General features: G+C 44.7%; 1 protein-coding gene across 1 annotated transcript in view; it reads right to left on the reverse strand.

Annotated features, from left to right (window-relative positions):
* Positions 1 to 2,897, reverse strand: part of SMURF2 (SMAD specific E3 ubiquitin protein ligase 2) — a 61,250-nt gene extending 58,353 nt beyond the window's left edge. Inside the window, 1 exon segment of the mRNA XM_036394400.2 lies at positions 2,540 to 2,897. Within this exon segment, the coding sequence (XP_036250293.1) occupies positions 2,540 to 2,591 (52 nt within the window). The 5' untranslated portion in view covers positions 2,592 to 2,897.
* Positions 2,898 to 16,769: the final 13,872 nt, after the last annotated feature.

A 16,769-nucleotide genomic window follows, 5' to 3' on the forward strand; every position in this document is an offset into this window, starting at 1 on the left:
AAACTAAATAAAAACTTACTAGAAGTATGCCACCGCTGTGGTTTGTCTCTGTTGTGGAACCCAGACCTAAATAAACTGTTAAACACTTAGTGTAAAGGTATGCCAAACATTTCTCAGAACTTTCTTAAGGTCTCAACAAAGAGTCAACCTTTTTTGCAAAATGAGGCCTAGGTTAAATATTTTATTTGGCTCCTCAAGATGGACTGAGAAGTTGGGCACCAGCTCCAGATCAGTTCTTGGACTCACATCAAACATTACCCTGTCATTTATCCAGTCAGTCAAAACAATGTTTTCTATCTAAACCTTTAATGTTTATGTCCTGAAAAACTGCTAATTGAATCCAGTTCTTGAAATCCATTTTTTAATCTATACCATCTAATTTAGAGATACTGAACAGAAAAGATAAGCGTTGAACAATGATTGCAGAATTAATCCCATAAACATTCAAGCCAAAACAGAAGACTGCTAGTTTCATAGAGCCAAAGAAAATTAAGATTAAATAGCATTTGTCAGTTTGAGAATAAACTTTTAAAAACACTAGATATACAGATTCTTTTAATTCCAAACAGTTCTAGAACTCAAGAGCCCTCAAACTGCTTTTCCAATCAAAAAGGATAATCAAAACCACACAGAACACTTAAAACTATTCCTAGGCAAGAACTGACAACATGTCAGCTGAATTAATAAAATTCATTGTTTTCCTTAAACATGTAAAGCTTCCTTACAACAAATGACCCTACGTGAAACAGCTCCCCATCAGCTAAAGCAGAAAATACCTCAAGCTGCTCAGCTGGAGACACAGGCCAATGTTTCCTATAAGCTCCCAATAACAGAACTGGTCCTCAGTGCCTGCCAGAGCTGCTAACCCTGGAACAGTCCTAAAAAGACAATTTTGCCTTCATCCCATGCTCTGCACATTCCCTTCCTAAAATACAAGATGCCAAAAACACCCAGAAACATTCCTTAGGGTTGTACCTGCTGCATTTGGGGGCTGTACCTGTGCATTGTGAAAGCACAGCCTGCTTCTGGTCACAATCACACCCCCCTCAACACACTGAGATTGTCACAGACACAGTTTCAATATATGCTTAATCCTCAATAAAAATAAAATATGAAACGAATGCGAACACAAAACACAGAGGTGAGAAAGACAACTCCCTAGACAGTATTTTCCATGCTTTTAAATAAGGCTACAGACCATTTGTAATGTTTCAAAGATAAGCAAGTCTGAGCACTCACTGCTCAGGGAAAGAAAGTATTAAAGCACTGCATCAACACAGCAATAACCTGAGGAGAAAGCTACAAAACACTCGGTAAAAACAAGGCAGCACTGTTCCATGCAGCAGCCCCAGCTACGCTCATTTTAGGAGTTTCATTTCCAAGTGTAATATAGAGACACTCACAAATCTCCATGAAAACTAGATTACAAATCTAGTCTGAGTAATTCCAAAGTAAAACATAAGCAGATACATTTTACTATTCCTGAGAAACTGACATACTTGGAAAAATCAGTATGAAAACACCTCTCTTTATTAGGCATTAAACTGGAGATATTGCTCACACACCTAAGGTAAATCTAAATATCAAAAAATATTTCTTTTGCAGGCTGCTTAGCTACACTATATAAAGATGGATATTTACAGTGAAAAGCTATATTTTTCTAATTGCTTACCTTCATGTGATGATGCTTCAGGACACACAGTATCATTTATATGCTGGAATACTTTGAAGAAAAGAGCTAGATCCAAGTGTCCTGATTTTTTTAAGGAAAGCTCCAGCAGAATTTCCAGTATTTTTCTGCCTCTAAACCAGTTTATCTGGGATTTTATATGGAAAAGGGCATAATTTTAAGTATTTAAGACCAGATTCCTTTTCTTCCCAGCATGCAGGTGAACCGTTTTTATGGTATTTTAAAATACCAGAGGTCAAGTGGTCTGGAGTAGGGCAGGACAAGGCACTTCACCCAAGAACTGTGAGCAATCATAGAATATGCTGAGTTGGAAGGGACCCACCAGGATGATCGGGTCCAGCTCCTGGCCCTGCACAGGACACCCCAAAATCCCTCCCTGTCCCTGAGAATGGTGTCCAAGGGCTCCCTGAGCCCTGCCAGCCTCGGGGCTCTGACCACTGCCCTGGGAGCCTCTCCAGTGCCCAAGAGGAGCTGAGGAAATCGCTTCAGAACCCCGACAAAACAACAACAATAAACAAACAAAGAGATCAAAACAAAGAGTGTGGCAGTTTCTTTCGAGTTTACACCGAGAAAATGAAAGGAAAATAAACGGCAAAGTTGGGGTGCGGTGGCTGAAGTTCGCCCAGGCGGCTGCGGGCCCCGGGCCGGGCGGGCGGCGGAGCCCGGACACGCCGAGCCGGGGCCGAGGGGAACCGAGTGCGAGGGAACCGAGTGCAGGGAAACCTCGCCCTCCCCTTCCCTGCGAGGCCTCAGGGGCCGCTCCGGCCCCAGGTTCAACCTCAACGACACCCGGAGGAGCCGCTCCCGCCCCCCGCCCGGGCTGGCCCCGCGCCCCCGGCCCAGCCTCACCTGTCAGCCGCAGCTTGACGGGCCCGTTCCGCCGGGCCCCCGGGTTGGACATGGCCCCGGCCGGGGCTCCCCCGCCGCTGCTCCGCCAAGGGCTCGGGGGAGGCGCGAATGGAGCCGGGCCGGGCGCTCAGGGCAGCGGCGGCCGCCGAAGGAGGAGGAGAAGGAGGAGAGGCCCGGATGTGCCCAGCGTCGCCATGAGCGGGGCCGGGGCCGCGGAGGAGGAGCGGAGCCTTCCCCGCTTCCCTCCGCTTCCCTCCGCTTCCCCGCCCCCGGGCCCGAGCACAACAAAGCCGGGACGGAGCCGCACGGACGGACGGGCTGGCGGCGAGCTCGGCTCCTCTGCTCTCCCTCCGTCCCTCCCTCCTGCCCCGGCGAGGCCCTGCCCGCGCCCCGCCTCGGGTCAGCCGGGGGGGAACGGCGTCAGGTGGCGGCGGCGGCGGCGGCCGGGAGCTGCTGGCCGGGGAGGAATGGCCGTGTCCTGGGAAGGATGAGGGGAATGGCCGTGTCCTGGGAGGGCTGGGGATGAATGGGGGAATGGCCGTGTCCTGGGAGGGCTGGGAGTGGATGGGGGAATGGCCGTGTCCTGGGAGGGCTGGGAGTGGATGGGGGAATGGCCATGTCCTGGAAGGATGGGAATGGCCGTGTCCTGGGAAGGATGAGGGGAATGGCCGTGTCCTGGGAGGGCTGGGGGTCGGGAAGGATGGGGAGAATGATCCTCTGCCTGGGATTACTGGAGACCGGGAAGGATGAGGGGAATGGCTGTGTCCTGGGGGGCTGGGAATGGGGAAGGATGGGGGGAATGGCCGTGTCCTGGTAGGGTTGGGGGGAATGGCTGTGTCCTGAGGAAAACTGGAGATCAGGAAGAACGTGGGTAGTGGGTAATGGCCATGTCTGAGGGGGAGTAGGACACTGGGAAGGATGTGGAGAATGGCCATGGCCTGGGAGAGCTGGAGATCGGGGAAAGTGTGCGTGAATGGCCAAGGTGGGGAGGAGAGGGTGGCAGACAGGTTGTGTGGGGAGTTGGGACAGGAAAGCCGAGGGTACAAATGGGAAAAGACATGGCAGGAGAATTCCGAGGCAGACTGAAATGGGTGGTCCCATGCAGGAGTGCTGCTGATCCATGACAGTATTCCCCATGGACAGGGTGTGACAGACCAGCCCTGGAAACTGTTAAACTTTGGACCAATTTGGTTCTTATCTGCACTGTGTAGAAATCAGCAGTTGGGTTCTGTGAACTGCCATTCGCAGAATAATAAAAAGCCTTGCATCCATGCCATGTTGCCTAATTTAACTCCCACCCTGTGGGAAAGGTGACCCTTTCCAGAGTTTTCCCAGCTCTGCAACACACTTCCCATGAGGAGAGCTCCATCAAAGTCATGGGCAGCTTTCTGCAGGCCCAGAGGGGCTTCAAGGGTGAGAAAAGCTCCCAGAAAAGCTACAAACGTTTCCACAGTCAAGGTTACTTTAGAAGTTTAAGCTCATACATCACACACCTACTCTTAGTAACAACCTTACTAATACCCTACTGGTTTGGTCATGTCACTGCTCTGGCTTTTCCTGCTGAGGTAACCTGTGAATTATTATCATGTGGGCAGTCAGGATCCAGCTATGGATCCCCAGCATGGGATGAGAAGGTGACCTGTGCTTCACTGAGTTCTTCCTGTGGCTTCTACACAGCCCAGGAGGTTTTCTCTCTGCAGCTGCACGGAGCTGAGCTGTAGCCATGCCTTGAGTGGTCCCACCCTGACAGAGCTCAGAGCTTGGTGGGCCTCATTAATTCAAACCTGGGGTGTGCAACTGATTTTATTTTTTTTTTCACTGAAGGCCTTGGAAGTGCAATGGGGTTCTCAAAGCTTTCCTTCCATAAAATGTGACCTCTCCTATGTCGTACATGGGGACTCACTTCCTATTCCTCCCAAAGTACCCTAAGTGCCAGGTGGTGATTGCAGTGCTTCCTGCAGTGGTGGCACTGCTGTTCCAGTGTCACTTCAGCAGGGAGCAGAGGAATCCTGGATCCCTTCCTTGGCCAGGGCTGTGCCTGTCCCCTGTGCCATCAGCTGTTTATCACAAAACTAGCAAATGTTAGACACCAACCTCCTTCACAGCACAGGCAGAGCACAAGAGAAAGCAGAAAGCATTGGTTCATTGCTTCACCACTGGCTCAAAAGAAGAGAATTTGAAACAATTAAAGTCTAAGCAGCATTTACTGCAAAACATGGACAATATACCTCTGGATTTTATGGCTTTACATTGCACTGAAACAGTTAAGAAGTTACTTTGTAATGGTTATGTAAATTCACACACACCCCAAAGACATTCCAGGTGTCCTGATTCTTGCATTAAAAAAAAAAAAAAAAGAAAAATCAGCATTTGTAATTGAAGGTCATACTATTAAAGTTTCAATCTGTTACAAATTCACATATCCTTTTCTCAAACCAAGTATATAAAGCAAATGGCTGATGGTTTGCAAATATTGCAACATTACCTGGCCATGCTAAACTGAACAGAAAAAGAAAAATATAAACCTACTTTTCACATACTTAACATATTTCTAGATTTTTCCTAACATGATGATTATTCATTTCTGGGGTCTTGCAGTGCACTTTGGACCCAACATTCAATAATTCTGATAGAATTTGACAAAAGTGCTTAATGTTGTATTAAACATAGAATTCTTTCTACATGATCTTTTTCTAATGGATAACTAGTGTGTCAGACATTAATTGAAATGCCAATATTTAAAAAAACCCTTTGGGATTAAATACAGTATTTCATTGTTCAGTAGTTATATGAACATTTTAATGCTTTCATTAAAAGTGTTTTTTAAAGGTCATGATGCATACTTGGTTTCAAACTGCTTTTCAGAAAGGAACTTGCTGAACTATAAATTTTTCTAAGGTTTTTGGACATGCTGCTCACCTTTCAGTGAAAGCACTGTGATATATTGCAAGTGTTAGAGCTTTAACTGACAGTCTGTGCATTTGGGTCAGCATATAAAATGTACTGCCTGCAGGATGTCTGCTACTGCTGTGCATTTTCCTGTAATATGTGCCATATTTGATTTTATTTACTTAATTTTTAAACAACCAACATGACTTGAGAACTTTTACAAATGCATCCCAAATACATCAGTGACACATGGGACAGTCCTGTAGAGCAGGTGTGCGTTCAACAGGGGGAGAAGAGGGGCTCCAGCTCCCATCAGCCTGGCAGGGCTGGGTCCCAGTTAGGTCAGGACCAGGTGCTCTTGTCCCTAAGGTGGGGAGAACAACCTGGACCAGGCTCAGACACACAGAGGCACCAGGTGCCAACTGCTGCTCCCTCCCTTCTCTCTTTGTCCCAGGGCCACAAGGGCTGTGCCTTGGGTGTCCCACAGCTCTTTGTGTCCTGTCCTGTCTCCCAATTCTGTTGGGAAATGAGGGTTTTCTCTCACTGCTCCCTTCACTGAACAGAACTAGAACTGCCAGGCAGGATTGAAGCTGAGCAGCTTCATGAGGGAGCTGTGTGAGATCTGCAGGCAGCAGAGGAGGGGAAGCCTGGCAGAGCACCAGGAGCTGCAGCAGTGTAAGGGACCAAAGGTGCTGGCAGTCCCTGGTGGCTGAAAGTGCTGCTGCTTTCCCAACCAAGGAGTCCCACTGGAATGTTATGATCCAGAGGTTCTTGAGCCAGCACTATCCCCCAGATTCCCAAAATATTCTCAGATTAACAGAACCAATGTCTCACTGATCCTCCTTTCACTTTCAGAAGCCAAGAGTTTGCAGCAAATTGTGTCTTTATGCAGTTCCATTTCAGGAGGTTTCACTGTGTGCAGGGCTGATCCTGTGAGAGAGACAAGCAAATGTCATCAGAGCTGCTGACAAGAGCCCCATGCTGCAGAGCAGGCTGGTGTCACTGAACAGCACATCCTTTCAAGATGAGGTAGCTGCTGGGATCCTCAGGGATGGGAGTGCCTTGCATCACCCTGCAGATCATTTTGGATGACAGCCTTGCTGCTGGACTTGGGAATTCAATCCAGCCTTCTTCAGCCAGAGCTTCACAGCTGAGCCACCCTCTAAAGGATTGGAGGAAATGTGTAAGGAAGGGGCAAGGCCAGGTATCTTTAGGGCACCAACAGGGTGAAGAATCCACAAGGAGAAAATAATGTAATAGTTGGTATCATTGTGATATCATATCAGTGGTATTGGTGTCGTATGAGTGAAACTTTTGAAGTATTTAGAAACACAAAAATTTCTTCTGTTCCATGACTACACAAAAAAGGGCTTTGATTTCTTGAATTTACCAAGAGGAAGAAGGAGAAGGTTTTACTTTCCCAGGTAGTTCTCAAAGGATTTAGTGGTTCTGGACACCAGGAAATGTGTACAAACATCTTTAACCAAGTAGTGTTCATTTCCAGAAGAGGATGGTTGTAGTTAATTTTTAGAGGTGAGGTCCTCTCTCCCCATCTTTAGAAATGGAAGAGTATACTGGAAATTCATTCCTTGGCATGTGGAATGTGTTCAAAGCAAATCAACATTTAAGAATTACATTCCATTTCTTTCTGTATATAGGTTTAATCACAGCACATTCCTTCAGCAGTAAGGAGAGCTGGCTGGTATTATATCACATCCTTCCCCAGTTTCTGTAAAGGTATCAAGAAAGCAAGAGAGTTCTGCCCCTATTATTATGATTTTGTGAGTTAATTAAAAGGTTAAAACAATTTTCCTCAGACAATTAAAAAACCCTAAATTATCTGGATTGTATTTACTTCTACTAGCCATCATTTACTAAATTTCCCAGAGCCTGACATGATTGACATTATAGACACCACCCCTGGAGATCATGGAGTTAAAGATGAGTTGATCAGTAGAGAATTACACCTTCATTTCTTCTTTCTCTATGATGTATTTCCATTGTATGTGCAACTGATAATGCTAAATGCCTATTTTGCCACCTAATGGTGTAGTTCTGAGAAATAAAGTACAATAGCAGATTACATCTAGGCAACCCGAAAAATTTTAATTGATCAGGTTTCATTTAATCTAGAAAGAGATACATTTGAAATATTTATGAAAGCCTGTTCCCTTTCTTATCACATCAGTATTTTTTCTTTTTTTGGTAAAGCTCTGTTAATGTGGCCAAAAAAAATTATAAAAATGAAATTGTGAAGAATGATGAATGTTTCTACCAGCAGTTTTCTCTGCCTCTTTGTTAATTTACCTGGTTAACTCACACCCTTTCAAAGCATTCATCAACACCTTTGCTTGCAAAGGGCATTGTTCTCCTTTTCAGCCTCTGGCACAGGTTTTTCTTCTAAACCTTCCCTAAGCCAATCATAACTTCTTACTGTAGCTAAAGTACTTCCTGAATTCATTGCAGATCCATCACATTTTTGTCCTGTCCCTGAATGGAATTCTGTCCTCCCTGAGGCTTTCTGTTACTTTCCCTGCTGCTCTTCTGTGCTAAAGGAGCAAGCCCTACTGCAGTCATGTATAAAATGCTTCTGCATTTCAGGAATCAAGATAAGGAGCAGAAAATTTCACCTTGTACAAGATTCCTTTTTTCCCTTTGCAGATTATGAAAATTGTCAGACTGGAGGATTATTTGTGTTGCTGCTGAATGGAACAAACTACATGAAAGCATTGAGATGCACATGCTTAAATATCTGCTTTTACTCTGTCTCTGTTGCTGCTCGGAGACAAAGAGAGTTAACCCAGCAGAGGAGGACAAACCTATCAGAGCTCTGGGATGAAGAAACATGTCTAGACAGGGGCTCTGGTTCTCACTAAGGCTCCCTTTGGCATGCAGAGACAATGTTTATGCAAGAGGTCAAGAATCAATCCATTTCTCAAGCTGGAGCTGGAGATGAAGCTTTTCAGGAGAAGAAACTAGGAAGGAAATCTCCACCCATGTGCTGGCTACTGCAAAAGGGGACAGCAGCTTGGAGCAGAGACACTGTGGCCCTCTGAGACAGGATGTGTCTTGGGGAAATGATGTGTCTCTGAAGGGAAATGACTGCAGCTGTGGCTACAAAAAAAATGCATGAGCTTCCATATCACAGGATTTTCCAGTGGTTAGTCACTAAGATAACTTCTAAGTCCATCCATCCAGAACAGATTAGTAACTGATGCACAGATATTCCATGCAGTTCTCTAGCCATGTTATTTCCTCATCATGTCCTGCAGGACAGCCCTATCCTAATGTGACTTTAGCAGAAGGAGAAAAGGGAGATTTTAGAGACAGGTATTGAACATGGAATAAATAGATGTGTTGTGTTTTATTACTAGACAGGGGCTGAAATCCACTTTCTGAGAGGGTTAAATCTGTTGTGAAAACCATGTCCTGCCTGGGCAAAAGGTTGGAGGTGACACCCATGTGCCAGCCCAGCTCCTTGTCTAGCTCATGTCACCATCACCCCTGTTCTCTGCTGCAGGATGTGTCTCACAGCCCAGAATCTAGTGGCAGGTGCTGCACAGCATTTTAAGAGCCCAGCACACAGGACAGAGCCCAGTGATGTGTCTTAGGCTTAAAATACATTCCCTTGATTGTCTTGTCATAGATACTTGTCTTGATTCAAAATGAATGGGACTCTTGACTTGCAGTACAAAATCAGCCTCCAAAATCTTAGGCCAAAAAAAAAAATCTGTCTGAAGAATATTCCTTTATTCTTCCATGATTTCTACTTATTTATCCATAGGACACTATCAATAATACAATTTCTTTTCTGGACTCTTGGACAATTGGCTTTGTCAAGGGCTCTGAGAGGTAGGTGCTAAATATTCCAACTGAAATGAGGGAGGTTTCCTGAAAAACCACATGTTCCCTTGTGCAACTGCTCTGTGCAACTTTCTTGTGTTGTGTTGTGAATGAAGCAACTGTAGAATCTCATCTTTAGATTTCCTTGGCTGATACAGAACAGGTTCCTTAGAAGACCTTACAGAAGAACACAGTTGGAAACAGTCTCCTCTGAGTGACATGCATCAAGAACTTAATTTACTGCTGGGCCACAACATCTGTCTGCAGATAGGGTCTGATTCAACTTGACACCGTGTGTATTGTCCCAGAGCTCAGACAAATGAGGTGTTTTGAGGAAGAATCTCAGCCCAAGTAAGTATTTCAAGATTTGACTTACAGCACTGTTTTAAACAAGCCACATTATTTGGCCACTAATGGAATATCAAACCTTCTCCAATCTTTCTTATTCCCCATGACCCAGCATCAATTTGAAGTAATTATTTTGTCATCTGCAAAAGGTGAGCTGTAAAATCTCCTGTATTGCAAATCTCTGAGTTTTAATTATGGTGGTGATGCTGAGGGCAGGGTGCCACTGCTGGGATGCCAGGGGCTGACTCAGCCCTGATGCTGTAAACTCACCCTCAGCCACTGGTGATCAGCAGTGATTGCCCTGTTAAATCAGCCCTGCTCTGCCCAGGTAACACCCAGCTTGCACCACAACCCCTGCTTAATGCTTTGGAAGAAGTAGCAGATGTTCTGTGATGCAGCTTCCAGCCATGCAGCCATGGCAGGCAGAGAAGCTTTCCTGGCTCTCCAAAAGCCCTGGAACAATGTCTGATAAGCCTTGATAATTTGGCATAATTAGCCAGTTCTCTGTGGCCATCATGACTTATCCAAATATCCAGAGATGAATGTTCCAAGCTGTACAAAATTCCACATGTCAGGGCTTATGATGAGGTTTAGGAGGAGCAATTTATCCCATTCTAACCTGTTGCAGAGACTGTGGCTGTTAGGGACAAATGCAGCCACGGGTAGGCAAGAGGCTGGCAGCAGGCTCCTCTCATGTTGGCAGGGAGAGCACCTAAAACAGCCGTGTAAGCCACCTAAAACAGCCCCCACCTCATAGTTCTGATTCTCTCTGTTTCTTCAAGCAAGTGGAAGTTTTTCCATGTGTGTCACTCAAGTTACTTCCAAGTATTTCCATTCAAGAGAAAAACTTAATTCCAGGAAATGTATCAAGTTCTAACAATATTGTCTAGTCCTACAGGTAGTTGAATGTGCAAGGTTCAAACCCAAAAATAGCTCACAAAGCCTTAACCCCATGGGATGATTATTTTCTGCCATGGGGAAGCAGGCACTAAGAGTCAGATGAGCTGTGCAAACCACATCTACTCACAGTTCTGGGAATTGCTGAAAGGAGCCTGGGCTGTCCAGCTTTGGAAACTTCTCACATGAAGTCTGGAGACATTATAAACATGCTACGTGAAAACTAAATCCATAAATAAGCTCAGTCATGACACAAAAGCATTTGCAGGTTCAATAAGCTCAACAATCCCTCTTTTTTAAAAAGAAATCTTATTCCTAAAACCTTCTGAACTGAGAAATACCAAACCTATCCACAGGCTGTACTGGCTCCTTTTGTAGTTTCTTTTAACAAAATCACCCGCAAGTCCACTGTGAAATCAATTTGAGAGGATTTAAGATAAAGTTATCTCTAAAAATACCTCTAAAATATTTCATTTTAAAAGTTACAAAGCAAGGTTTTATACCAGATAAGAACAGCACAGATATCTAAGTAGGTTAGTGGGTCTAGTGAAGTGCTGAAAGTAACCTAAAGCAAAATCTGTCACCATGTATCTTGATCATTCCTTTATTCCACTCTTGAAACCCTTTAAAATAGAACTGGAGGAAAGGTAATTTTCTCCTTTTCTTTTTATCATTAATATTCAGGGGCAACATGTCTAATTAGGGAATGTGTCTAATGGAAGATGGGAGGGCTTGGCTCTTCAGTCAGATATAATCACCCTGCAAGCAGACACATACAGCCCCTCTGTGCACATGTTCTCATTCACTGACTGCAAAATTCAGGCTTTTTTGAGCAAATGTCATCTCTCATTTGTCCTGCAAAGCACTGCACAGTTTGGTTACAAATTTAACAAACCCTTGGATTATGCTGCTAGAAAGACATTATGTTCCAATTTGGGTCTAATACACAGTGGGTTGGCTATGAAGAAGTAAGCTTACCCTTGAGTTAAAATGGCTTTTGTTGGGGTTTTTTTATGTCATGTTTATTCCTGGGTTACTTTTTTCTGTTTGTAACTACAGCACACTGAATTCTGTTCACAGCTGCAAGTCCACTGTGCAATACAGCAGATCAAATTTTGTGTCCTGCAGCAGGGTAGGATATCTGCATGAGCTCTTGGTTGTACTGAACAGAAAAGTTTTTAAAGCCAGTTTGCACAAAAGCCGCAGGAGTGGGCTACTCTGATTTTTCTTAAGTAATTTCTAGGATCATTTGCCATTAAAATTGGATTTATTAAAAATTATTAGGTCCCCATTGTCAGTCTCCCTCAATCCCCTCTGTTTTGTCTTTCTGAGTTAGTTTACATCTTGCAGAGTTGTTCCACTCCCCCTCTGCTTATATTTTCCTTCCCTAATCCCTGTCTGGCCCCAGACTGCAGGTGTTGATATACACTTAAGTACAGATGGGGTAATAGCTCCAGTTTAAGGAACTACATAAAACAGTATTTGTACACAGATGAAAAATGCCTGCTCCATTCAAGTCAAGTTTGCAAAGCAGTTCTTCAGAAGTGGAATGTGGCTGTCCTGCCTGTCCCATCCCCCTGCCCTTGTTTCCCCAGATTGGTAATGTTCTCTCTCTTATATGTTATATGAACTGCAGCAATGGGTTTTTTTAGCCATTAGGGGAAAGGAAATGACATATGGAGAGAATTCAAGTCCCTCCTCATTCCTAGAGAGTCTATCCAGAAATTCAGTGTGCTGAGCTCCATCCAAGTGTCGTTTCCTGCTCAGAATTGGGAAGGGGACCTGGAGGTGGGAGGAGAGATGGATACGTAACATTAAATTGCTGCTTCTGATTAACAGCAGATTCTGCACATGATTTCACAGCATTGCTTTGAACAGAACTGAGCCTCTGCAGCCCAAATATGTGTAGCAATCCACTGATGAAAGAGCTATTTTTACATCTGTTTCATATAGTGGGTAAAAATGAAGTGATTGGGATGGTGGAAATGTGCTTTGGAGATTACTGAGGATTTTCTGATAACTTTGTACCTCCTATCTTCCATATGCCCACAGAGCATTATTAATACTCCTGGTGGTGCAGCTATTTTACCACTGTGAAGCTGCACACAAAGCAATCTGTTACAGAGAAAAAATTAGGCAGCTTTCCATTATTTTATATATATTAATATAGAAATGCGTGCATGACCCTGTGATTTCTATATATATTAAAAAAAAGACCTTCAAAAAATGACCCCATGATTTTCATTTCACATTGCAATGCAGATTGAGAAAGATATGAAATAAAGGAGAATGATTCCTCATTACAAGCTCAACAAAAGAGGCAGTGTAGTTGTGATCCAAACTCCCCCACAGTGAAGTCAGTGCCATTGATTTTGCTTCCAGCATGTCAGTCAATTGAAACTCTGTTCCTGGTACATGATTTACACATCACTTCTGGAGCTGGCCCATTGTTTTATTCAAATGATCAGCACAACACTTTAACGTGGTCAAGCAAGTTGTGCTTGGTAAGAACTAACAGGATTTTTCTCCATCCTGCTTTATTTTTTCTCTCCTCTCCTGGTCCCTTTAAATCCCAATGTCACTTCCCTCCCACTGATGGCACTCCCAGGGCAGTGGGTGAACTGCAGCCTGCAGAGGGGCCACGGCTCTTCCACAAAATCTCCTGAAATCTCCTGAAACCTCCAGGACTCTCCTGGCTGCTGTGGAAGAGCATCCATTTCCTGGAGCAGTCTGAGGCAGCCAGAGCTCTGCAGTCAGGAGCAGGACTGCAATCCAGTGACCCTTCATCCATAGGAAGTGCTACAAAACTCACAGCAAATCAATTCTCCCTCAGCTGTCCACAGGCTGAGTTTCTGCCTGCCTCATGTCTGTGCCATTGCCTGGATCAGTGAGAAGAAAGTGTTCTACAAACACAAGGGACAGCTCAGCACGCTTGGAGTGGGAATGTTCTTGAGAATGGATTTTCCTGAAATTTCCAGTTTCAGGGGGTGTACCCCTCCCACCCTAATTCCCTCTTAGCCTTTTTTCCTAATGTTCCTCTGAAGGCCAAAGGGTTAATGTGTTTCCTGTCAGGTTTTAAGTGAAAGTCCTAACATTTTCCTCTTTGGGTCAAATATAACTAAACACAATTAACCTTCATTAATTACCTCTGTTTTGACTAACAGTGCCTCTTCCCGAATTTACACACTTTCCAAAGTCTAGACCTGTACTTAAATCTACATCATACCTTATCACAACAGAGCTTCCCTACTCCTGGGATAATCCCATATTCAGCCAAAGGACAACAGTGACCAGAGGTGCCATGGGTTAACTACAGGGACAGACATCAGGATTCCCAGGCTCCAGGTGAATTCTGCCAGCAGCTTTCTGAATGTCTGTGGATAACTTTTTTGTGTCTCAGTTTGCTCTGCTGTAAAATAGATTTAGAAACAGAAGAGATCTGTGAAATATTGTTGGGTAGTGAATTCTTTTTTCTGCAGAACCACAGCTGCTTCTTGCTGCTGATACACCACTGTGGTTCTGTGCAATTTAAATCATTCTGGATAGAGTAGCAGGAAGCAGCTTTGCTTCAGAGAATAGTTCAGTCTAATTCACAGGAAAAGAAAAAATAGATTTCTACTGATTAAACCATTCCTAGCTTTCCCACAGTTTAAGCTGTTTTTCCTGCAGGGGATAGTGAACAGAACTGCATGCCTGCAAAGTCCCAGCTCTCCTTGCAGAGCCTGGCACCTTGGGGAACAGCAAATGGAACAATCAGCCAGGCAGCATCTGCTGCCATCAGAATTTCAGAGGCAGTTACGTTTGCTGAGATCTCAGACTGCAATCTTGCCATCACTCCACAGATAAAATAGCATTAGCAACAACTGCATTCCAAGCCAGTTGATGTCAGCAGGGGTCTGTTATTGTTGCTCTCAGCACAGAGGAGTTGGCAGACTGACACACAGGCCACCAGACATTGATTCCAGCCCTTGTCCTGAATGAGGCATTTGACACATAAAGAGGACAAGCTCTTAAATCTGACTGGGCCGTGCACAAAAAAAAATCCCCCCCAAATAACCAAACCCAACAAATTAAAAATCAGGAGCAATAACAATTCTCCTCTTCCTTTTTGCTCCTACCACTTTTTTGAAGCTAGAGATGTATCCTCATGGGTGACTGTGATCCTAACCTCAGAAATAGTTTGCATTTTCTTAGAATAAGGAGTGACTCACCCCAGTCACTTACTCATGATCATTGTAGATCGTTGTTTGTGGAAATACACGCTGCCAACAGGACTCACTGGTGGATAGGCTGAACACATTTTTCTTGGATAAAAACAGTCTCTGGCCCCAGAAAGTTAATTATTAAGCCACTGAGCTGTCAGGCATCTAAAGATCTTGCAGTGTTCTATTATTAACTCAATATATTGGATAAATCTGAAACAATTCAGAAAAAAACAAACCAAGAGAACACAATTGAACAAGTGTTCTGCATTTACTATATACAGAGAAACAAAAGCCAAATTACTTGCATATGCTAAAGAGCAATTAAAGGAGTGGTGTTTTGACGTAACAGTACTTTGATTTTGAAGGGGCTTTTAAAAGGTTATATCTTATATTTGATATTTAACCTGGCTAAACACTCGTGAGTCAGCGCACGGATGCTCTGTGTGACTGCCCGGAGCAGGAGCTCGCTGGTTTTTATTGGGAGATGGAGCAGAGCCCAGCTGAGCGCTCCCGCCGGGCTCATCCCGCCTCGGGCAGCGCCCTCTGCCGGCCGCGCGCTGCTCTGCAGCGGCACCAACCCCGCGGCTCCTCGGGCTCTGCCCTGCGAACCCCGAGACAGCGAGCCCGGGAAGGAAGGAGCCGCTCCTTCATTACAGCTTTGCGTCACTGCTTTCGTAGAGGTTTGGCACAGACACGGTCCAGGAAAAATCCCTTCCTTAGGATTTTTGCTCCTGAGAAGCTGAGAGGCCTCAGGAAGAACATGTAAACAATGGTTATCTGCTGCTGTGGGATGCAACAGGTGCATCTGTAATTAGTCTCATGTGGTTGTTTCTCATTAATGGCCAATCACAGCTGTCCAGACTGTCTCGGTCAGTCACAAGCCTTTGCTATCATTCTTTTTCTATTCTTAGCTAGCCTTCTGGTGAAATCCTTTCATCTATTCTTTTAGTATAGTTTTAATATAATATAGATCATAAAATAATAAATCAGCCTTCTGAAACATGGAGTCAGCATTCTCATCTCTTCCCTGGTCCTGGCACCCCTGTGAACACCACCACAAAGCTTATCTCTTTCAGTTCTCTACAGTTACATAGAAAATCATTATTTTCTAACTGATGCTTTTAGGTCAAGGGTGGAGGTTGGACAGTAGAGCAAAGGACAAAGAGCTCTCACTGCAGGTACATCAATGCCCTGTTTGGTTGCTTTTCCCCCAGAAGAGCTCCAGCATTGCAAGGCTGGTCCTTTCCCCCAGGCACAGGACTCTGGTCCCAGGGGAGCTGTGGGACCGTTGGTGGCACTGTTCTCCATGGGCCCTGGGTGCCACCTGCAGCCTCAGCCTCCAGCCCAGGGGCTGGAAACAGAGCACAGGCACAGTTCAGCCTCCTTAGAGGCACCCAAAGAAAGGTTTAGTACCTGCTACAGCTCTTTTGGAGGTAAAGAAAAACAGTTAAAGTGGTGCAGGCCAAAGTATGAAGGTCCTCATGAATCAGTTCAGGATGGTGTGGTTTTTACAAGCCAGTCTCCTTTGTGACAGGTAGAATCTGCAACCCCTGCTGGTACATCAGTGACAGTAATGTGTCACCAGGACCATGTTCTGAGCTGGATGCAGGAACTGCCACAGCTCCATTGGCCCAGCAGGACAATCATTATGGCAGTGACTCACAGAGATTGCTCTGCACAACACGGGATTGTTGCTAACAAGATGTATAGAACTGGAGATATAAACAAATTATCTGTTGCCCTTTGTAACTTTATCACAATCCAGCAATAGCCAAGCTCCAGAGAGGTCCCAGGGATGGAGGTCATCACCAGCCTCCAGCCAGGGAGGGAAACATTTGCCGGCAAGTGTGGGATAGGGAGCAGCAGAGCTGCCCCACGCTAATGGAAACAAGAGTGACATCATCTACATTAGCAATAACAGACTAAGAGATCTTTGTTAGCAGCACACAAGAGTGAATTCTTCATGAAGCACACCTGATCTTCTGTGGATTGCCAAAGAGTTACACCCAAATCCACTTTTCTACACAACTGCATTTCAAAATAAACTT

The sequence above is a fragment of the Molothrus ater genome, chromosome 19 (assembly GCF_012460135.2).
Source record: "Molothrus ater isolate BHLD 08-10-18 breed brown headed cowbird chromosome 19, BPBGC_Mater_1.1, whole genome shotgun sequence".
In the NCBI taxonomy this organism is placed as follows: domain Eukaryota; kingdom Metazoa; phylum Chordata; class Aves; order Passeriformes; family Icteridae; genus Molothrus; species Molothrus ater.